The following is a 23999-nucleotide window of genomic DNA, read 5'->3' as shown; positions in this document are numbered from 1 at the left end:
AAAGGGAAGAAACTCCTAATTAAAAACCTCAGTTAAAAATTATCAAAGTGAATCAAAATATAACTCATTCAAGTGATCTTCCTACAAAACAGCAGTAAAGCTCCCTTGCTATAAGGGTTGTCAGCAACTTACAGTACTTTGCCCCAGATTGTGTCATTAACCATAAAAAGTGTTTTCTATCATGGAAATGAACAGCACGTGATAAAGGCTCTTCCCTGAGCTTGTCAGGTGAGACATAGCCTGATATTGTTCCTCTTTGCAACAAATTCCATGAAATGTATAATATCCAATCTTAATGGCATCCTTTGATTTACGACTATAGATTTGCTTGGAAAACAGATAATGGAGAGCAATACCTGTATCCATTTGAAGAAACAGCTTCAGGGCAAAATCTATACCCTTGAAAAGCAACAGGAGTTTTGCTATGGATTCTCATTACTGCACAACTTACTGACCTAAATTCCTATTGATTCTAATGGGCTTGAACGGAAGTCTCTGAAAATAATGATACATCTCCTGCAGCGTTGTTCTCACATAGTGAACATTTTAAGGAGGCAACAAACATAATCATTCCTCCCTGTTAGAAAACATCTTGCAGAGTTAAGGAATTTACAAAACTCCCAAACTGATACATTATTTTTTGACTTGGTATTTGGGGTTAAATTATGCCTATCTGACCATCTTTGAAAGATGGGCCTTCAAGTAAGGACACTGTAGAGCAGGAGTGTAGCAAGGCTGGAGTACTGGGTCAAGAAATGGGTCACTGCCACCCTGCCCCAGGAGAGTCGGGGAGGTGGTGGGGAAGAGTGAGCTGTCACCCAGCCAGTGCCCCCATTTCCTTTGGGCCCAGGGATATTTGTCCCATGTTCAGTTATAGCTGTGTCCCTGCTGTAGAGTTGTCATGATTTTCCCAGCAGGTTCTGTACCTTTAGCAGGTGCATTTACCGGCAGAAATTCAGTTGGCACTGCTCACCCCTAAAGGCATCTCCATACCAGAATAAGCAAAACCTGTTTTTCTACTACAGAGTCTCTGCCAGGAAGAAGATGCATACTTGAAACATGAAAAAGGATGCTAACCACCATGTGCAATCTTCTCTATTTGGGATTTGGGATCCAGCAGCAGAACAGTAAAAGCAGAGGCTGCGTAGGAAAAGTTGTCCCTTAATTTAAGCACAAATAGAAATTTCTCACCAGAAGTGACTGAAGCAGTGATGTAGATTTTCCAGAAAAGTTTGAATTGGATCATATGCAATTTTTTATTTAATTGCATTATATCTGCATACAATTTTCTCTCAGAAAACCTGACTATGGAGATTTTCCTGACACCTAACTAGATAGTGATCTGATTTGGCATGTAAGATATTCACCTTAGGGGATGGGGCCGCTCTGGGAAGAGCACCTGCCTGCTTGCATGCAGAAGGTTCCAAGTTCCCTCCATTGCATCTCCAAGATAGGGCTGAAAGAGACTCCTGCCTGCAACCTTGGAGAAGCCGCTGCCGGTCTGTGTAGACAATACTGAGCTAGATGGATCAATGGTCTGACTTGGTATAAGGCAGCTTCCTATGTTTCACATTGTCTGTAGTGATATGGGGTGGAAAATCTTCCACAGAAAAATCTGGTAGCAGGAAATTTGCTGTCCCACATTAATGGACATCTTTTCCATTCAAATAGGTGGTCTCGGTGTGTAAGAGCACCCATCCCACCACAAGAGTTATATAAGCACAGAGTTTAAGAACATGCCACAGATCTAATAGAGTCTTCCATTCCAGTTAATAATCTTCCATTCCAGATTTTGTACGCTTTGCTTTTTAAAGAGCATGGTTTGCCAGAACTACAATTCAGGGACTAGTCAAGTAGAAAGTAACTGTAGGATCATAGTTCATCCGTGTCTTTGAACAGGAAAAAAGAAAGTGTTTTCATTTACATGGTGTTTTTTGTTTCAGTATATATGAGAAGTGCCCATTAACCTTTTTTTGCAATGGCTATGAGAAGTGCCTTGAGTAGTCATTGCAAAAAGAGGGGAAGGCTCCAAATGCTTCTCACACATCTCAGAATTACACAGTTAAAGGCTCAGTCTACCTTCCCGGGATAGAGCCACACCAGGATTGGGCCATATCGGGTGCTAAAATTGAGGGACAAGAGATAAGGGAAACTGGGAAGCTAAGTTAAGAAAGTCATTGGAGAACAGAAGGACTTGATGCTCCGTATAGTTGTATCTTACAAGTAATCAACTCCCCAAATGGTTAGAGCTATAATTAGGGGTGTGTACAAAACCACCTGGCCCAATTCGGAAACCCCCCACCCCAGTTTGGTTCATTTCTGGGGGGCGGGGGTGTTCGTTGAACATTTTTTGGGGGAAATTTTTTAACTTACCACCTCGGGGGGGGGAGTGTTCTCCAAGGTGGTGTTGGGTCCATGCAGGTTCCCTCCCCCCCCCCCCGGCCTTCCTTTTTGTAAAAATGGTATGGTTCAGGGATCTTCGGCCCTTTCCGTGCCTATTCCCCGGCATGGCAGCCATTCTAGAAGCTTCAGCAGCTGCATAGTGGGACCCTGTGTGGCCAGGTAGGCCACACAGGGTCCCACTGTGTAGGCAGGGCAGCCTCCAAAATGGCCACTGCACTGGGGAATAGGCCTGGAAAAGGCCGAAGACACCAGAACTGGATAATCTTTACAAAAATGAAGGCTGGTGGGGAGGTAGGGGGATTTCTGCGGACCCCTCCCACCACCTTGAAGTAGCCCCTTAGAGGAAATAAGTTAAAAAGAAAAAGAAACAAAATTCAAAAACGTTTGACAAACCCCTGAACTGGTGCGTGTGTGTGTGTGTGTGTGTTCGTTCAGTCCGGGGTTGAGCCAAACCAGGGGTGGTTCGGCTCAACCCCGAACCTTATCGAACCGGTTCAGATTCAAACCTGTTTGCACACCCCTAGCTACTATGTGTGATATTTTTCAAGTAGCATATTTATTTATGCTATACAAATAGCCCAAGGTTTGGCATTTCTAACTGTTTCACTGGAGGAAATATGTTCAAGGCACAAAAGACCACAGGAAATGGATACCAAACCTTGAACAAAAGCCATCCTCCCAATCGTTTCAAGATATAAAATATATCCTGAAAGAAAAAGCAAGAGAGAAAACACACATAGATGTGGCCCTAGTGGGTGGGGCTGAAAGTAGCTAGCTTACTGCCTGCACTGCATGTAAAATACGCTACCCTCCTACTTTTCTGTAGGCCAAATATAAATATCCACCAAGAGTCTGCAGCATAAAAGCAACAGCACCAAGCGAAGGAATGTAGAAGGGCATCAAATCATATGGAGAGATCATGAAGATGGTGGTTGCAACAAGAGCAGCAGCATGCATAGGAAAAAGGGCTAAAGCACCCAGCTTGTATATCCCTTTGCAGCTGATTGACTGTGAACCCAGTTTTCTCTCAGGACAAATGTCCCATTTTTCCAATAAGCAGGTTGACCCATGTAAATCATTAAGCCAGATGGACCTTCTGCCTATAAATAGCAGCTACTCTGAATAGACAAATCAACAAAATATCATGATGTAAAGAGTGACTATAATTGAAAATGTGTACTGTAGCTTGAAAGTATTTTTTTAAATGCTGCTACAGTGATGTTGCATAGCCTGTAGAGGCTTCAAAAGGATGATTGGTATAGCTTTCTTCAAGACATGTCTGCCTTCCCCTGCTGGGCTGGGCTCCTGATGCAACTTTCTTCTTAACAGATATATGGTCATTTATCAAGTGATAACTCACCATGCAACTGCTTAGAAAGCCAGTCATTGGTATAATCTTGCAAAGTTTTGAGAAAAATTTGCCACTCCCTCCTTTCCAGACTTCTGGTGTGATAAGATGATCCTCATTACTTGAAAGAACAGTACAGACTGCCACTTGGCCATGATTCTATCAGACATTTCATTCAGCATCTGCATCTGATGTGTGATAAAATCCTTCTTAACTCCTGACGGGGGGCCAACAGCCAAACTACACAACGACAAGAGCGAGCTCGCCATGGAGTACTTTGGCTGTCTGCTTGGGCTCCAGCCAGTTTACAAGTGCCATGGTAAATTACCATTTGGTAAATGATAGTCACTTGTGCTTAGCTTTTAACTTTGTAGGACCAGAAAGTACTAAAATGCCTGCTCTTGTGGGATGTACAGTGACCAAGTGATGTATTAATGTGGAATCTGGGTATCTGGAAAACAAAAAAGCAAAACCTTAAAGGGTGGTTATCATCATTCCAAGTGAAAGATGAACATTTCAGTGCACCATGTTGGTGGGAGGCAGCTCCAAATTCTGTCAAAACAAGGTTTGTGTGTTCTTCACTGAACAGAATGCACACCACTCTCCAAGCAGTTTGCTAGCTGTACGCTACTTCACACCAGACTCTGTGGGAAAGGACTGCATGAAATATAATGAGCCTCATTTGATTCATAGACTGTCTTGTATGCCCCTTCTTTCAGGCACTGAGGAAAAATAAAGAAAGCAATGGAGGTTGCAGATTTGTAGCATTACAAGAAAGTAAAAACCCAAGCCCTCGTTTGCAGAGAGCAGTTACATGAATAACACCAAATTAAACATTGCTTAACTTGCTATATTGTGCAGTGTTGTCAGTGCATACAAGAAAGTGGTCTGATCTGTCACTTCTTATTAGCAGACCATGGCAGGAGGTGCCTTGTCTCAAAGGGTCTTCTCCATAAAAAGAGCTAGAACAGCTTTCTTTTCATAAAAGTCCCAGAGTTTCCCTGTTAGAGCAGGCCAGCACATGTATGCCAATAGTACAGCATGATCTGTCTTCACCACAGGAAAATTGGTCCTAAGTTCAAATGCCTCCTTTATGAGGTAGACCTGCTGTGGCATAGTCTGGTTCTATCCCAGTCCATTAATGTTTATAACAGAAACTCTGTCTCTGATAATGTGGTAACTGCTAGCACCACTAGCCCCTAAAACAGGTGGCAGTGACCACTGGTCCCTCTAACAGGGATTCCCAGATGTTGTTCACTACAACTCCCAGCATCCCCAGCTGCAATGGCCTTTGGGTAGGGATTAAGGGAGTTGTAGTCAACAACATCTGGGGATTCCTGTTAGAGGGAACATTGGCAATGACCTTGGCAGTAACTACAGAATTGCAGTGGCCAGGCCAGGCCAGATCAGCATAGGGCCAAGATCATGCCTTAGTGACTCCAGTGTAAAGGTAGCATTTGAATTAGGCCCAAACTTGTATTTCACTCTGGTTTATATTTGAAAAGACTGCTGAAACCTTTTCTCGCCTCATGGAAGAATGGGAAAACCAGCCTCTTTAACAGACTGGCTTAAGGCAGGAGCTGTGTTAACCAAAGCGGGGGAAAATGGAGGAAGGAAGACAACAACAAACATGGCAATTCACTATTCAGATGCTAGCAGATATGTGTAAGTGCAAGCTGGGAGTTTGTTCTCAAAGAATTTGGCTGGTATGCAGCAAAGCAGAGGCGAGCTGCATCCTGTGGCCTGCTTTGCTGATGGGTATTCGCAGAAATAACAGGCAATTTGAAAACAATCCAATTAATTGTAATGGCTGTGCTCAAAGGATAACTATATTATACAGGATTCCTTCCTGAACTACAGAATATATTCATTTGTTCCTTGGAGAGATCATGACTACATCATTGTGGTGTCCCCCTGGGCACTTCCTGACTCTTTCGTTATAGTCCCTTGACCTTTGAATAAAAAGTAAAGGGAACACAGGGAGGGCAGAGCAGCTTTGTATTATGTATATACGGCATGTAAAAATGTTATATGCATGAAAACCACTGCTGAGACATTTTCATGCCACAACTTTCTGGCAAGCTTGACCAGCCCGTGCACAATCACAAGACATATACAGGTGCCTTTCTCAGATTTTCCCTTTCCCCCACCTCCTTGAGTGGTTGCTCTCCAAAAAGTGTTTGGACTTTAGTTAAGTATAATACAGTATCCTATATGTGATTTTCTTTCCTCAAAGGAGCAGAATGATTCAGAAGAGTTTGGCTTTCTTCTTCATGTCATTGCGTCTCCAGAGGGGCAACTTATCAAATTCCTGTATCGTCATACCGAAGATGTCTTGAAAAACCTCAGGTGCTAAGTGACGCTGAAGAGAGATGGGGAGAAAGCAGCAGTCAGTACAAGGGTACAAACTGGAGAACTGTGTCAAAGGAATCTCATTTAGCCATTAGAGCATTTGCAGTAGGAAGTTCAGCAAAGACAGATAAGAGATGGATGGATTATGAAATAGGAGCAGCAATGTGCAGAATACAGTTCTGCAGTCCAAGTGACCCTCAGACAAGTTCCCTCCCTGACATCTCCAAGACAGGGCTGAGAGAGATTCCTGCCTGCAACCTTGGAGAAGCCGCTGCCAGTCTGCTGTGGACAATACTAAGTTAGATGGACCAGTGGTCTGACTCAGTATAAGGCAACTTCCTATGTTCCATGAATGAAATAAGCCTCTTGTTATGTACAACACTGAAAAAGATGGAGCCATACAGCAGATATATATTAAGTAGAACAGAATTTTTGTGGAAATGAAATAAATTTCACACTCACAAAGATGTGCATTATACTCATTGCCACTTGTGCTGTCTAAACTTACTGGACTATAAAATTGGGGCCCAGGGACTGAAACAATGAAAAAATCTACGCACATAAATTTGTAAAGCAACAAACACTTTTGCTAGTAGAAGATCCCAGATTCAGTCCTCGGCACCTCCAGTTAAAAGGATATCAAGTACCACATCTTAGAAAGACTTCTGTTTGCGACTTTGGAGAACTGCTCAGAATAGGCAATACTAAGCTCTAATTGGGCGAACGGGTTCAAAGAACCCGAGCCGTGCCCAATCAGGAGCCGCCATTCGCAGCCCTGACACGCCTCCCGCGTCTGATGTCAGACGCGGGGGCGGTAGTTTAGCTCCCGAGAGGGGGCCGCGGGGCCCCTTCAGGAGCTAAGACTGGTGCTGCGTTCGCAACGCAGCCCAGAAGTGGCTCTTCCCTGCAGGGAAGAGCCACTCCTGGGCTGCGTTCGTTTGTCTAACTGCAAAAGGGGCCGCGCGACCCCTTCAGCAGTTAAGCTGCTTCTCCCGAATGGAGCCTCAAGGCTCCGTTCGGGAGCCAGGCCACGCCCCCCAGTCTGACGTCAGACACGGGGGGCATGGCTATCTCCTGCGTCTGATGTCAGATGCAGGGGGCGGGGCTATCGGGGTGCCCGCCACGGCTGCACACGGGCCGCCGGCAGGCTAGCTATGCCCCTGACTAAGCTACATGGACCCACTGTCTAATTCAGTATAAAGCAGCTTCATATGTTCACCATTAAACCGGAGTGGTCTACTCAGGTGACTGGAAGTTTAAACAGGATCCTATTTTAAGAGTTGGAGCATTTTTAGCCTACTTTCCAAATGAAAGAAGGCTTATGAAGTCACAGTTTTTATGTATGTGTTTGTGTGTATGTTCCCCTCTAATAATTCTGTGTTTACAGAAGAATATAAACCAAATTCACAGCACATGGGTCTTGAGGGACCCCAACAGGCGTAATTCCCCCCCCCCCCAAATCTTCCATGTTGTTCCAAGATGGTGACCACTCAAAGTATAGACAACACCCCTTTGTAACCTTGTGCTGTCAGTCAGATACAAATCAAATTAACTGCACATGGGAGCAGATCCTATGTAAGCATCATCACATTAAATGAAACCGAAAGTAGGCTCTGTTCTTTCTACTTAGAACATGTTGCTTTAAAAAAATGATGTAACTGTGCTGACTGCAGCGTTCTTTTTAATTAGATTACATTTGCTTTGAAGAAAACTTTAGGCCAGGGCTGCTCAACCGGCTGTCCTCCAGATGTTGGCCTACAACTCCCATAATCCCTGACTATTGGCTACTGTGGCTGGGGATTGTGGGAGTTGTCCATATCAGGGCTTCTCAACATTGGGTCTCCAGATGTTATTGGACGTCAAGTCCCATAATCCCCAGCCAAAGGACACTGGGGCTGGGGATCATGGGAACTGAAATCCAATAACATCTGGGAACCCAACATTGAGAATCCCTGGTCCATAAGTAGTCCAAAAGCAGCTGGACGGCTGAAGTTGTGCAGCCCTAGTCTAGGCAATCAGGTTGTTTGGCTCTTCTTTCTGTTTCTTTTAACTTAAAAAAGTCTTTAACTTCCACTAAAGTTATCTTCATTGCTACGAACCACTGGTTCCCAACCAAAGTGCCTCCAGATGTTGCTGAACTACAACAACCAGCATCCCCAGCTACAATTTATTGTGGCTGAGGATGCTGGGAATTGTTGTTCAGCAACATCTGGAGGAACCTTAATTGGGAACCACTGCTATAGACAATGGAAACAATCACTGACATCCGAAGCAGCCACTGGATGTCACACAGAGAGTCCAGAATATTAATTCAGCCAAGGTGTTGCTGAGCAACAGAGCATGTGAGGGGAGGGGGGCAATTTTCGCTGCTCTCCTTTGCCCCCGTACATGCTCTTTGCCTGCCAAACTTATGTTCCTGAGGGCTGCATAACCCTTGCATCCCCCAACTTGATAACATTTTTAGCTGTAACAGCTAGAGCTGCAGTTCTGATTCAACACATACATACAGATTTTATAAGTACATCAAGCCCATTCAGTTACTACAGTACTTTGCTAAAACATTCTAAGTGAATATGCCATTTATATCTTAAAAACCCTTCATTTCTAGAGCTCTATAAAACAACATGTGTTTGCAGGGTTTTCTTCTAACTGCAGAGCAGTAAAGAATACAGCAAAATCCTTCTTACCTCCAGCCTAGTTCTGTCTACTTCTCTTAGAATTTTAATTCGCCCTCGGTTGGTCACCATAAGCATTTCATATGGGAATATCTGTTAATGGTACAGAAGAGGCATTTATTTAGCATTTACAGTGCTACAAAAAGGCACCATTAAGCTCACAAGCATAATGTGGCCATTGTTGGTAGGCAGCTGCAAGGCCACTAAAAGGCTGCTTTGAGTACTTGGATGCACACAGTGCATTATTTTCCAGGCTTCCTTGAATTACTGGTTTGTTAATAAAAATCAACTCCTGTACTTAGGATTGTTTCTGCACCAGCTCATTTTTGTACAATATACTCATTTTTGCACATTTTTCCATTTACTTTCAGGAGTGGATTTTAAGCTTTGTTGTGTTTCCCCTTGGTACTCTGCTTCCTAGATTGTTTATATGAAAATAAGTGCTTCATTAAAGAAGTAGCCCACATTTAGTCTGGAAAAGGAACTCTTTAATGCTCCTTTTTTCAACTATTACCCTGCCCTACTTAAGTGGCGCAGTGGGGAAATGCTTGACTAACAAGCAGAAGGTTGCTGGTTTGAATCCCCGCTGGTATGTTTCCCAGACTATTGGAAACACCTATATCGGGCAGCAGAGATATAGGAAGTTGCTGAAAGGCATCATCTCATACTGTGCAGGAGGAGGCAATGGTAAACCCCTCCTGTATTCTACCAAAGCAGGGGTCGAAATTGATTTGACGGCACACTTTACTTAACTTATCTCTTTTAAAGAACCTTCCCCCCTTTGTGAAAAGTTAATTTCCCCCCCATATCTCTATTCACTCATTGCAGACAACTCACTAATTTCTTCTTCTAATTCAGAGATTTTCTATGTTCCAGAGAAATCCTGGTATTACAGTACTCAGAAACTGTTTAATGTTCCTCAATGAAAAGATCTGTAATGGCAGACAAGCTTCTCTTAAAGACTGCTTACCCATCAATATCCATCTCCTCTTGCTTTGTACAATCACACAGAAGTACCAGATGTGGTGCACTCTCAATTCATAAGGGAAGATGGTGAGACTCAACAAGTCAGGCCAGAATGCTGGATGTACTGAGCATGTGCCCTAAAACATAGCTGAGCCCAACATCTTCTTTGATGTGCAGAAGTTATTTGGCAAACATGTAGAGTGGAAAAGATTGCCTAAACATTTTAAAACCACTGTGCTAATTTGGGAGGGAGAGAGGAAGGGGTTGTTTCTGGCCTCATACAAATTTGGTCGATTCAAAACCCCACAGAAGCAGGATTGCCTGCCTGCCTGCTTCCCGCCCTCCATTGATGTGGTGCACAACAAACAGTTATTGGGATGTGTACGGGGATGCTACCAACTGTAAATGAATGAATTCATAATTATGAGGAATGAAAACCATAGAAAAATCTGTGGATTAGTGTGACAGCAAAGTTTTTTTCACTAAAAAAAGGCATACTAGTTGAGCATGCAATTTTGAGTATAACAATACCCCCTGTAGCACCAGTAGGGCAAAGGAAAGCTTTGAGAAGCCACAGAAGGTTGGGGTATGTGTGTCAGGTGAAATAACATGACCGAACGCTGTTTCACCTCTCTACCCACTCTTCTGCCTGTGCAATATCTGTGTGGACATGAGAAATGTGTAATCACTCAGGTTGCTTGCTTTTTATTTCTAGTGATTAATGTTAGAAGAAGCTTTTTGGAAGAAAATGCTGCAGGGATTCTGAAATTTGTGGTTTTATTTTTAAGGTAGAATGATTTTATTATTTATTGTTTTTGTGTTTTTATTCATTTTAAACTATTTTTATCTTGGATTTATCTTGGATTTGTATGACACTATTTTACTGCTATAGTACATGCTTTTTCCTTACTGGTTGTTATTGTATATTAGTGGTGAATATTGCTGCTGTTTAACTGCTATATTCTTTTTTAACTGTTTATTTTATTGTTGCTATGGCTTGATGGATGGTATGACATTTTCTCTATGCGGAATATTTTAATCAATTTTTGCATTATGGTCTAATGACCAATGCAAATAAAATCAATCAATCAACCTATCTATCGCTTTCTAGGTCTATCATGATACCTAAGAAAAACAATGAGTAATGAAAACAGGATATCTTTCACTGATATATGTTTCATTGTCAGCCTCTTTGCTTAAAACAATTAGGGCCCGGATTTCTTCCCCACTGATAGAAGACAGTAAGATTTGATAAACTTATCAATATAACTAAGGGAAATAATTGAGACTATGCTAGTTGTTTATTATCAACTGCACCAAGCAAACATTTCAAAAACATAATGAAGATTCAGTCATCAACAAACATACATCATTTTGTTTATTGTAATTAATAGTTATACTTAAATAATGCATACTTATATACAGTTTGTGGTTAGTAGCAGAGTCTGACAATCTCACAGTTGTACATTTCAGTCTAATATATAACTTTAATTACATTGTTTTTGTGTTTTACAATGTCTTATAGCAAAAGGAGTCAAAATCAACAAAATTTTGTTTTTACAAATTCACATGAGTGCTTTTAAAATATTTTAATTTGAATCCAAATTTGGGCAGAGTTTTCAGGGTCTCCATCCCCCTCCATATTTTTAAAGATCAATTTTTATAGCAAATAAATTTGGGCACAGAGTTTTACATAAATAGAGCTCATTTATCATAGCAAGACTAAGTCATACCTGAGCAATTTCCCTTTTAAAAATATCAACAGTACACTATTTACAAAATTCAGACAAGCATTGCCTCTGGAAAAGGCTAGGTTTTGCCACAATATATTCTGCCATGGATTCTTAGCGACAATAGTGAAGAGTACTTATAGTGCATCTAAGAGGAACTCTAGCAGTTGCCCATCACCACACCATCCTCCTCTTGCCTCCTCCCCAATACCATCTAGCATCCAAAATGCATGGCATATCATTATTGTCCTTGGAGATTTCTGGCTATCACAAGCAGCCGCCAATGAAGTGTCATTATTGGGGAGCTGAATTTTGGAGTGAAGTCACATCATGCCATGCCATTTTAGATTACTAGACTTTATGGAAGAGAGAAGATGCCACTGGCTGACATCTTGATCAAATTACTCAATAGTACTACTCAGGAGTTGCTCTAAAGGACAATAAAATTTCAACAGGATGTCCTTTAGTAAATTTAGTCAGGATGCCAGCCAAAAATATTGACTGCCAGGCTTAACCACAGGATATTTTTTTTAAATGGGTAAAATGATGATTCATCTACATGTGGTATATCCACCACATGTAGGGTACAGAGCAAGAGAGGGTTGGCACAAGAAGGAGCAACATTTAAGTTGAAAGCAGGGTGACAAACACATTTTGAGTGACATACCATCATCATTTCCTATGCAAACCATCATTATATTGAAGGAAAGTGAATAATGTCTGCACTTGCCTTTGGTTCCAACATGTTAGGCATAGATACTCCTCTGTCCATTCGCATTCCAGGGACATGACCATCTGGGAGGGACTGTATCGGATACAGGTAGACATCAGACACACAGGTTACATGCAAACACAGACATAGATGGGGTAAAGGTAGTCACTGGGAATATGGACATGAATTTACACTTAGGCCCCAACATTAGACCTTCCCATCAGCTAATGGAATACTACTATTGTTTACCACTTAACAACTTAATGATATACCTCCCCTCTGATTTGTGATTCCTTATTAAAGATCCCCAGTTGTCTTTGAATTAAGATGCTTTCTATGAGGTCCATAAAGGCATTCCTTGTAAGGATTCAATAGTAAGAACCTTTTAGTGAAGAGTAAAACAAGAAATCTGCTGGATCATACCAACAGTGCATCTAACCCAGCATTCTATTTCCAGCAGAATGGCCAGCCAGATTCCTTTGAGAAGCTTACAATCAGGGCAAGAGCTGCCCCCAATTGTCCCTAACCCCTGGTATTCAAAGGCCAGTATATGGGCCGAGCTACACGTGATGTCCATTGTGTGACTGGCCTTTGCATGTTCATTTTTAAGGTGTAAATAGCAGCTGCAGGTGGGGGTGGGGAGAATTGGGGTTGAGTCTGTGTTGAGAAGGGTTTTTAAAAAAACCTTTACCCCTTTACTATGTCCCAATTAAAATGCTTTCCCTGCCATCAGCACAAACAGCAGCTTTCCTCTCAAGGTAATAGTAACCATGGTGGTGGTGGGCATTTTCACTGAGCCCATAGCAAAGGGTAAAAGATTAAATGCCCCAATGTTATATCCCAATCAGCTCCCTTCTAGCTGTTATTTACAACCTGAAAAATACACACTAGCCAATGACCCGATTAATATCAAGTTTAGTTTAGGGATGTGCAAACTGCTTTTATTTATTTATTTATTTATTTATTTATTTATTTATTTATTCAAACTTCTTATATTCTGCCTCCTCCAAAGACTCTAGGCGGTGAACAACAGAAATACCAACAACAATCAATTAAAAAGAAAGAAAGAAAGAAAAATTGTTAAAGGGCAAATGCCTGGCAAAACAGGTGCGTCTTCAGAAGGGTTTTAAAAGCAACCAGGGAGGGGGCTGAAGGGATCTGGGGAGGAAGTGTGTTCCAAAGAAGAGATTCGACATCGAACTGGTTCAGTTCAACTGTTTGGGCTTGAACTGAACTAACCCGTTTGGTCTGACACACACCCCACCCCCACCCCAGCCAGGTCAGGGGGTTCGCGTTGTTGTTGTTTTTTTAAAAAAATACAAAAACTTTTTTTTCAAACTTACCCCCTCCGGGGTAGTTATCTGAGGTGGCCGTGTGTGTGTGTGTGTGTGTGTGTGTGTGTGTGTGTGTGTCTGCAGAGGTTCCTTCTCCCCCCCGCCAGCCTCCCTTAGTTGCAAATTCTTTGGCCCATTAATGGGCCTTTCTCCCTGGTGTAGTGGCCATTTTGGAGGCTGCCGTGCCTGCGTAATGGGCTCAAGCTGAAGAATGGAGTCTGGCAGGGGGAGACAGACACCCCCTCATGGACACCCCACCACCACCACCTCAGATAACTCCCCCGGAGGAGGTAAGTTTTAAAAAGCTCAGAACCGCCCCCCCCAACGAATTGAACTGGGGGGGGGTCGAGGGGGTGTCATACTCAAACCGAACCAGGCCAGCCAGTTCCATGCAGATCCCTAGTTTATTTTTGTGCCAATTAATGTGAGAAATATTGACCCACAGAGCTGGCGGTCTGCATATTCTTCACTTAGTTATTTAAGCTATATTTTAGTTATTTAGCTATATTTAGGTATTTAGACAGTTTTCCCTTTCAATTTTTATTCCACTTTGCTCAGTAAACAAGTAAAATGGTAGGTCTCTACCTATTCCCATTGAAATTGGGACCTGCAAATTCTTTCCTAGTCAAATGGCTGGATGTACAATATAGAATTTGCTACCACTGTCATTACTGTTTTATGTATGGAAACTTCCGTATCAAGCAGTGGTGGACTTTTGTGAGCTCAAGTATTCATAGTTAGGGTTGACATTTATAAAAACAATATTTAATTGGTCAATCTATAGAGCATCACAAGTGCTGGTGGCACACAGAGTCACTTGCCCATGTTACACAAGGTTGCTTTTTCTTCCATGCCCACACTCACAGACAAAAGGAAGAAGGGCAGAGGATCAAATGTGGAAAATAGGAGGGTGGGTATGGTTTCATACTGAGGAGGGATAGGTCTGGACCCTCCTTATGATTGGAGCCAGAAAATTCAAGAAAACCCCCACATTCAAATGCTAAGAGAAAACTGCCAGAAGCTACTTCAGAGTTAACATTAGGAAAATTCACCAAGGAAGTCCCAAAACTGTCCTCTTAAGGTGTAGTCTAAGTTGTGTCTTTTGTATAATGATACAATATAGTTCACATCATTGATTAGGTATAAAACATGCAGATATTCAAACAAATGTGTTAAATTCTTTCCTGTAGCAGAAATTCAGACTTGAGTAACATTGTGGACAGGTTGTTGTTGGTGTTGTTTAAAATCTCTGTTACTTGATGGAAGAAAATCTGTACTGTACCTGGAAATCTGAAAAGTAAGAAGGGAGGGGAGGGGAAAACACATCATCAGGTTTAGGATGCCAGAATAAATGGGTTTGAATCCCAGGGCTTTTCTTACAGGCTAGGTTATCTGAGACTCAAACATAAACTAACATATCAGAATGAAGCAGTTAATGTTCCTGATACACAAACATGTTTTAAACACAATTCTCATTTACCTACTGCCCTATTTACTTTAACTCAGTCTTACTGGATTAAAAAAAACCAAGACCTGTCTATTGGTTTCAACAACAACCATCTGTATATTTCAGGGTGAAGTGTGCTGTCCACTGATCAGAAATGAAACTGGAGGAACCGTTTCAGCTGACCACACATACTGCTGCAAGAACATGCGGCAAAACCCAAGACAGCATAGGAAATAACTATAGCAGCACAGAAAAAGAAACCACATCCCTCAAGTCCTTACCTCGAGCAGCACTGCTCACATCTCCATAACTGTTATACTGACCAAAGTCTGTAGAAACTGGCTGTAACAAGAAACAACAGATAGACACATCACCCCATCAGCCTCATGTCTGGAGCAGGCAAGAGCAGCAGTGGTATGTGTACGTGTGTGTGTGTGTGTGTGTGTGTATGTGCTTGTGAGCGTGTGTGTGTGTGTGTGTGTGTGTGTGCACGTGTATGTGCACGTGAGTGTGGAACTGAGAACTGAAGACGCAAGGAAGAACATCATAGTGAGACACATGGGAATTATATTGTACTGTTGGCATCTCTCCTGGGTCTGTAAAATGAAGTAGCAGACACATGGACATGGGGTGAGAAGAGACTCTAAAGAGCTGGATAGGCACAGCACTGCCCCTGCTAACTGAGCAAAGAGGCACCTTTTAAAGTGGTGGATCTTTTATCTTAAGTGGGGAGAGAGTGACTAGTCCTATCCAACCCGGCACAGCATCCTTCCAGTGTCTACCTTATGATTTTTTAAAAGATTGTGAGCCCTTTCTGGCAGGGGCACAGCAATGCCGCCAACAGTTTGTGTTACACTGCCACTGCCAGCCCGCAGCCCCTAGCCACGCCCCTGCATCTGTTGTCAGACGCAGATGGGTTTGCTGTCAGAAGTTCAGGGGGTGGGTCTGCATTGCAAATAGGGCTGCGCGCCTCCTTTGCAAGTCAAGTATGGCCAGCCCCACATTTACAGCGCCACGGGGACACAGCACCTGCGCATCTGATGTCAGGCCAGGGATGTGGCTGGGGTGCCCGGTGCGGCCCCTGGTGCAAAACAGCCCAGGTTACTTGAACCCATTTGTGCAATGGATGCTATGCCCCTGCTTTCGGGACAAGGATCTATATTTCTTCATCTCTATGTAGATCGCTTTGAGAACTTTATTGAAAAGTGGTATGTAAATAGTACTAGCAATGGCTAGAGTGAGGCTATAATCGCAGATTTGGGGCCACATTCAAGAATATAAAATTGTCTACCGTTTAAGTTATGCTTACTGTCAGGGAGTACAATTTGGCTTGTGACCTTTTTATATTCTGTTTTCTATCAGGTGCTACCTTGGGCTAACCTTGAGGAGACAGTAGTGAAAGTTATGTGTACGCCGTTCTTTCCTATCTACTGCAGCATTTTTATGAATGAGGTCCAAGGAAGCTTTAGGGTTCAGATATAGCATCATAAATGCCAACACTGGCTTAGCTAGCTTAGCAGAAAGGCCTGGATAGTAGTCATTATTTCCTCTTTGAAGGGTAAAAAGCTCAAGGTTTCCAAGAGAAATCTGACTGCAAGTATCTTTCTTTGTAGGATGACAAAATCCACTTCTGCTCCCAGTCACCACTAATTCTGGCTGAGACATCAGTGGCCTTTATCAAATTCTGATAATGCTGTATAGAACAGATAAAAGATTTAAGGGCTAGTTAATTTTTCCCTAATTGCACAAGAAACTGACTGGAAATACAATAAATGCAACATTCTGACAAACACAGTATTTTTGTATGAGAAAAGAATTGCCTGCTTACCCTGTGAAGTCCATTTCTTCCATATCCAGGGAGGGAAGAGGTTTTAGAGGCAACAGCATGTGAAGCTAAATGGGAAGGAGAGGGGAACAACACACCCTACTATGACATTAAAAATGTACCAAAAGTCAGCTTCCTAATGACAGTTTAGGAATCAGCTAAACAAAACCCATAAGACGATTCTTAAGAAGGATGTTGAAACTGCATGCTTTGATCTACACAAGTTTCTTTGGCATAACTTTTAAAAAACACACACGTTGATTTTGGTTTCAGTTAGTGCATGTCTGCAGGGCCCTAGTATGATCATCATATGAATTAGAGTGCACCCAAAGAGAAGAATTAGCAAGGGTCAGGCACTATGCATTTCAATCCACACAGGAGATTTGCAGTTGGGTTGCAAAGCTCTCAATAACAGCTAGTGAACCTCCCTTCCTGCTCCACTTCCTGTTTGGGTGCTAGCACTGATGGGAAAGGTGCTGTCTGGAATAATATTCGGGTTGATGGGATGAACAGCTACACAAAAATTGTGCTGATCCTATTTTGGGTTAGGTTACTACTTACTCCTGGTATGTACAGAGACTAATATATATTTTTGGAGCCCTTGAAAGGGCACCAAGGACATACACACCAACTATACAGAATCACACACAGATCTTTCTGTAAATAAATACTTAAACAGTAATTGTAACTTTGCCTCTTCTGTAATGTAGCAGAGTTTGCCATTAAGACCTGTCTGGGGAGCCCACCATTCATCTGCTATGATCCAGCACTTTGGAATGTGCTGCCTTACTCCCTGAGGCAATGCTGACTTCCTCTTCCAGTGTGGGAAAGGGTAAAAGGCTATGAGAAGCATAAATATCAACAAGGTGTATGCCACTTTTTAATCATGATTTTATGTCTTAAGTTTGCTGGCATTTCAGTAACCTCAATGTTGCTATGACCTCAGCAGTAATCCACATTTTATATATTTCTCAGTATGCATGTGAGCAATAGTTCAATTAAGATGCTCATCATTTTTAAAAAATAATTAAATGCTAAGGCTTTTAGAAAATAATTTTAATTAGCCATCAAACTTGGGATCCTTTATGCATGCCTCATTTTTTATATTTAAAATTGCTCTTGTGAGTATACAGGTGATAAAATGTTACATCAGGACTGATCATACACATAATTTTCTGCAGCCAAATCTAATAGAAATCTAGGGCCCTGCTCATCTCAAAATATGGCATAATGTTTCAATATGATATACTAACAATTCAAGTATGTATTTCAAAAAGTAGTATTGTAGGCTCTCAGCAAAAGAAGCCCCAAAACTGCTAGAAATGGCTACATATCTTAAGTGTGTGCATATATGCCTGCATGTACACATGCAGTTAATAATTTCTTAATAATAATAATAATAATTATTATTATAAGATATTACCTTAGAATTGGAATATTGCACAATTAAGGTTTTTCATCAGAGGCTAATAATAAAAGTAACTTCTACAGGTGACCTCATTACTTGTGGTCCTAACATCCGTGGTTCTGCATATCTGCAGTTGGGCAATTAACACCCTACCTCAGTATCCGTGGTTTTAAAAAGGGTTAAAACCCCTGTATCCGCATTTCCTAGAAAATGTGGTCATTTACAGACATCATTTTGTGGCTCTTCTTTGTAAAAAAACACTCTCTTCTTTGTGGCTCTTCTTTGTTTTAAAAAAACACATTTCCCTGCTATTTTTCACAGAAAAATGATGGAATTGTAGCTCTTGGGGGGCACTGTGGGACAGTTGGATACCTGCACAGCATAGCACGTTATTTCTTTATTTCTGGCCTTTTAAAGCTTTTAAAAGTTTTTTTCCCACTTGCAGGAACCTTACCCCCGATTCTAACTGCCTCAGTGTCTTATTATCTGCAGTGACATTATCTGCGGTTATAGAGATGAATGGAACCCCCCATGGATAACGAAGTCCACCTGTATTTCCAACTATAAGAGCTGTTTATTGGAGAAAACTGCATACTCATCCATATATCTTTATATTGCTTTACAGACCCAAGTAAAGCATGTCGTGCTCTAGAAATCAGCATTATGAGCAGGATTCATATTGTTCATGATTGAACATAGAGTCAACACAAATGTGTGAAACCTTTCATTCCATGAACCACAAATAATACAGATAGTATCATCATGTCCCTGCTGTAATCTGGGAATGCATTTACTCCACAGCTACTTCATTTGATTTGTTTTTGATTTGTTTCATTCATTTGACAAGATTTCTGACTCTAGACATCCCATTTTTACTCAAGGCATTTTGAGAATTTATTATGAAAAGCAGCCAGAGCTAAAATGGTGCTCAGCGATCAGAGGAGTGAGGAAACAGCTTCACATGTTTAGTGGTGACATAATTCACACTGGCCTTATTTTAAACAACTCAGCCCATCATGCCCCACAGACCACCCATGTATCTTTTCTAGCTTTGTTGCTTACATGAATTAACTGGAGAGTCATAACGACTGGTGGAAAGCGATGATCTTTCTTTTTCCATTTCTTCTTTTAATATCAGTTGACCCAGACCTGAATTGAGCTATGAATGGGAATTGAAAATAGTATGTGAGCTATTGAAAAGAAATGTGTGTTCATATTGGCACGTATGCGTGATTTGCATCAAAACGATAACTACCTTCATCAGTTGTTCCTCCTGTAGTTGCCGACGCCTCTGAAGCTCCTCAAGTTCTTCATCTCTGCCAGTGGATCTGCGCCTCATGTCAGAACCTAGTTCAACAAAACCACAGCACAAAGACAGCTTCTTGCACAAATGTACATAAGGAGAGAACTATTATCCATACTTTCTTAGGTTTTCTTATTGAATCCATAAAATAAATGTTTTACTAAAAACACTATGATATGCATTAACACTGTTGCATCCCCCCAATTTTGCATCAAAATAATTATGATATAATGTAATCATTTCCTGAATCACTTTATTGGATTAAGATTTGGACTTGGATAAAGAAGGATTGTTACAATATCCCAACTTTAGTTTTCTATCTACAAAACTGGAATAATATTGACCTACCTTATTGGGTTTTTGTGAGAGCAAATATGAAAAAAAGGTGTAAAGCACTTTGCAAATTAGAAGTGCAACATAAATGATTTCTATTCTAATCATGACCATTCATATATACTATCTGACCAAAATACTTGCTATTCTGCAACTCATAAAATTACAGATTCTGTGATCTGAGATTAATTCTATTAATCCATAGATTTTATTATTCTGCCATGTATTGTAACTGCAAAGATCAGGACTGGTGGAATTTGGACTGAAACATTGGAAATGTGAATAGCAAGGGTTAACTATATGAGTATAAGCAATTTGGGGGAACAATGGATGTATAGGGACATAGGATGCAGAGGCTGTCATCACTGACCATGAGGAATTACCTAAACCATTACATTCTTATGTATGTATTGAAACCAACAACTCGTTTTAACAATGAAATAGTTTTCAGTAAACAAGTGGCAGGTGTGTGCGTGCACTTAGCTCCTTCCCTGCCCGTCATTTTCTACTGCAATTTTCCCCTCAAGCTCCTTTGTGGTACATGGAGCTCAAGAAGTGTGTATATCCGCACACATCAGGAAGCCCTTGGGAGAGGGTAACTTGCGGTAAAAGACTTCAGCACCCCCCCTCACCCGTCACTTGCCTGCCAAAAAAATGCTCGCTCCTGAAGCTAGTTTTCCTTATCAAAAACATTGGGTTTAAATACACAGATGTATAAAACATCTAGTTAAGCACTATGAAAACTCTGCTGTGGGTTTTGAACCTGTAGCAAACATTCCTAAAATATTTTCAAACTTAGTACATGTGAGCAGGTAATTTCTTTTTTGAAAAACTTAAAAATTTTGTTTTAGGTTTCTGAAAAAGTTACCAATTCCATGCTAGAACCATTTACAGCCTGACTTTAAAGATCCCCAAACTGGAGCCTTAGCTCCAATTCAAATTGTACTTTTGGATTTGGTGAAATAGGTATGAGATCCTTTTGCTGTTAGTTTCATATGGTCAATATATGCTATTGACATGCACCCTAATATGGCAGAAAATCAGGATGCTCATCTGTAACTGATGACCTGGAAGAGATCTGTTGACATCCATAAGTAATGGGTTCTGCGCCTGCACAGGGACCATGTGGTAGCCATGCCTCAGCTTGTTGAGGCATCCAAGCCCTGCCCCCATGTTCCTCAGTTCTTAGATGACCACCGTGGAGGTTGACCATCCAGGTACACAGGTGAGTTCATCCATGTTGACGGGATAGGCTACGGCCTGCACACAAGTACGCACACAGCAGAGCACTACTGCAGAGGAATGGTTTGGGAGAGTCTTATGGCTGTCAACAGATCTCTTCCAGATCATCAGGTACAGGTGAGCAAGCTGTTTATCTGGATCAGGACCCGTCGAGATCCATAAGTATGGGTGTACCCATTCAAGTACACGTCTCCCAAAATTAGCCTAGGCAGCAGAGCGTATAATGTTTTAAAAAGGGTATCTCTGTTGACCATGTAGCTGCTTTGCAGATGTCTGCAAAAGATACTTCTGAGAGGTGTGCAGCTGACGAAGTGTAAGCCCAAGTGGAATGGGCTTTGATAGCTTCTGGAGGAGTCTTACCTTGCAACTTGTAGGTGAACAAGATGAGTTTGACCAGCCGGTTTGATAACCTTTGCCTTGAAATGCAGGAGCCCTTGGCCGTGCCTTTGTAGGCTACGAAGAGACGGTTAGAAGATCGGAAATCCTTAGTTCATGCCAGATAGAAGAGCAGCACCCTGCACACATCCAGGGCATACATGGAATGTCCTAAAGAGATCGCCGGATCTCTGAAGAATGTTGGCAGGATGATGTCCTGATTTAGATGGAAGTTGGAGACAACATTTGGCAAGAAGTGGAGTCTAGGCGCATCAGGGCTATCTGGATAGAACCTTGTAAATGGAACATCTATCCTCATCTATCCATAAGTTCACTTACATGTCTCACTGTTGTAACTGCAACTAAGAAGGCTGTTTTGAGGGAAACAAGTTTCATAGGTGCAGACATAGGCTCGAATGGAGCCTGAGTAAGAGATGAAAGCACCAAGGAGATGCCCCAGGGTTCCACAGGGGCTTGAATAGGCTCTCGAATATACATTTGAGAGTCCTTTCAGGAAGGCTTTAATGTCTGGATGTGAGAATAGAGTTTTGCCATCACATCCCGGATGTTTTGATGAGAGGGCAGCTAAATGCACTTTCAAAGAGATGTTGGTCAGTCCCTGAGTCTTCAGGGTAGTCAGATAAAGGAGGACATCCTGAACAGATTCACGTCTTGGTAGGAAACCACAGGCTCTTTGAACCTGAGCCACTTTCCCAAGTAATTACGCCTGGTAGAGGCTTTTCTTTGGTTGAGTAAAATGTGGTTTAGAATGCGATTCGCCAAACAGTCAGATGGAGAGAGGGAATGTCTAGATGGAGCACATGTCCATCGACTTGGAACAAGAGGTCTAGAACTCGAGCGAGATGATGGTAACGATTCTCCGACAGAATGAGTACTTGTGGAAACCATGGTTGCCTGGGCCACCATGGTGTCACGAGAATGCCAGATGTTGGTGAGGCCAGGAGATAGGCCATCACTCGGTTGATTATTGGTTGAGGGGAAAACATGTAGGGTGTTTCCTGGGACCAATCCAGCTGGAAAACATCCCCCAGGGATTGTGGGTTGTGTCCTGCCCTTGAGCAGAAGTGGGTGCACTTTGTGTTTGAGGAGGTCGCGAAGAGGTCTATGGTCGGTTCCATCCAGCGGTCAAAGAGGGGAGCTATGTACTCCATCTTGAGCTCTCATTTGTGTTGACGGTCCTGTAGAAACACTCGACTGAGGTCGTCTGCTAGGACATTCTCCAGGCCCTTGATGTGGATTGCTAGTGGAGAGACGTGATGCCGGATACACCAGTGCCATAGTTGAACACTTAGGGCACACAAGCTTTGAGACACAGTCCTGCCTTGTCGATTGATGAAGGCTTGGGCTGTTGTATTGTCCAGCTGTATTTGGACAACTTTGTCCTGTATCAGAGGCAGAAAAGCTTGTAATGCCTGGAAAACAGCCAGTAATTCCAGGAAATTGATATGCAACTGGGCCTGGTGTCAGGAACCTTTCCCCTGGACTATGTGACCTTTGCAGTGGGCACCCCAGCCCAGCAGGGATGCATTGGTTATCAGCCAGATTGATGGAGATGGTATCTGGAACAGGATGCCATCCAGGAGGTTCCTGCAATCTGACCACCATGACAGTGAAAGCAGAATCTGTGGTGGCAGTTCTAGTCGTTTCTGCTGTCTGTCTGTGTTGGGGTGGAAAACTGACAGAAACCATAGTTGTAGTTTCAGTCGAGCATAACGCATCACCGCATTGCAAGAAGCCATCAAGCCAAGGAGGTGCTGTATTAACTGAGCTGGTTGTAGAGGATATTGCTGGAAGAGTAGAACCAGATCCCGGATACAAAGGTATCTGACTTCTGGTAAGTATGGGTTACTGTGTCCAATATTGCCCCTATGTCACCAGCACTGGATCCAGATGGGACTTCTTCCAGTTGACTTGGATGCCCAGGTCTTGGAGAAGAGACAACACATATTGGATTTGCGAAAGTAACTCTTCTCTGTTTCTGGAGATCAGATGCCAGTCGTCTAAATAAGGGTAAATGGTAATACCCCAGGTTCTCAGGTAGGCAATCACAACTGCCATGCATTTGGTAAAGACCCGAGGGGCAGTGCACAATCCGAACGGCAAAACATTGTAGTGGAAGACTTGGTGGCCTACAGTAAAGTGAAGGTATTGTAGGGGTGAGCAATTCAGATTTTTAGTGTTTCGATTTGGATCCGAATCGAAACACACCTGATTTGTTTTGGGGTCCAAATCTGACCCATCTGAATCACCCCAGGTTCTATTTGGATCCGGATTAATCCAAATTCAAATTGATTTGGATCAAAAAACGGGTCCCAGGGCCAAAAGAGTGGGGTTGGGTGGCAGTGCCTAATGGGTGGAGGCTACCACCCAAATTGCAGAGGAATTGGGCAAAGGGCTGATATTTGGTGAATTGTTGAATTTTCCTTGTCTTTAAGGTTCCCCCCAAAAAGTATAATGGAGGTGTATTGCTTCACGTCAGGGGGAAAGGGGTGGCCTAGAGTGGTGTGGGGTTGGTGGTAGTGCCC

The 23999-nt window shown here is 42.2% G+C and overlaps 1 protein-coding gene across 17 annotated transcripts in view; it reads right to left on the bottom strand.

Moving 5' to 3' along the window:
* Positions 1-4580: 4580 nt before the first annotated feature.
* Positions 4581-23999, bottom strand: part of ABLIM1 (actin binding LIM protein 1) — a 325523-nt gene continuing 306104 nt past the window's right edge. For 16 of the 17 annotated variants that reach the window (XM_053312321.1, XM_053312318.1, XM_053312316.1 and 13 more), the window contains 5 exons: positions 19456-19547; positions 19263-19359; positions 16796-16860; positions 15249-15309; positions 11110-14810 (listed from right to left, as the gene is read on the bottom strand). In XM_053312321.1, coding sequence (XP_053168296.1) covers positions 14773-14810; positions 15249-15309; positions 16796-16860; positions 19263-19359; positions 19456-19547 — 353 coding nt within the window. In that variant the 3' untranslated portion in view covers positions 11110-14772. Of the gene's footprint in view, positions 6114-8790; positions 8872-11109; positions 14811-15248; positions 15310-16795; positions 16861-19262; positions 19360-19455; positions 19548-23999 lie in introns of those variants that run through there. The other variant, XM_053312328.1, reaches the window with a different exon arrangement.

This window comes from Hemicordylus capensis, chromosome 3 (genome assembly GCF_027244095.1).
Source record: "Hemicordylus capensis ecotype Gifberg chromosome 3, rHemCap1.1.pri, whole genome shotgun sequence".
NCBI lineage: Eukaryota > Metazoa > Chordata > Lepidosauria > Squamata > Cordylidae > Hemicordylus > Hemicordylus capensis.
This window is presented reverse-complemented; position numbering and strand designations above follow the sequence as displayed.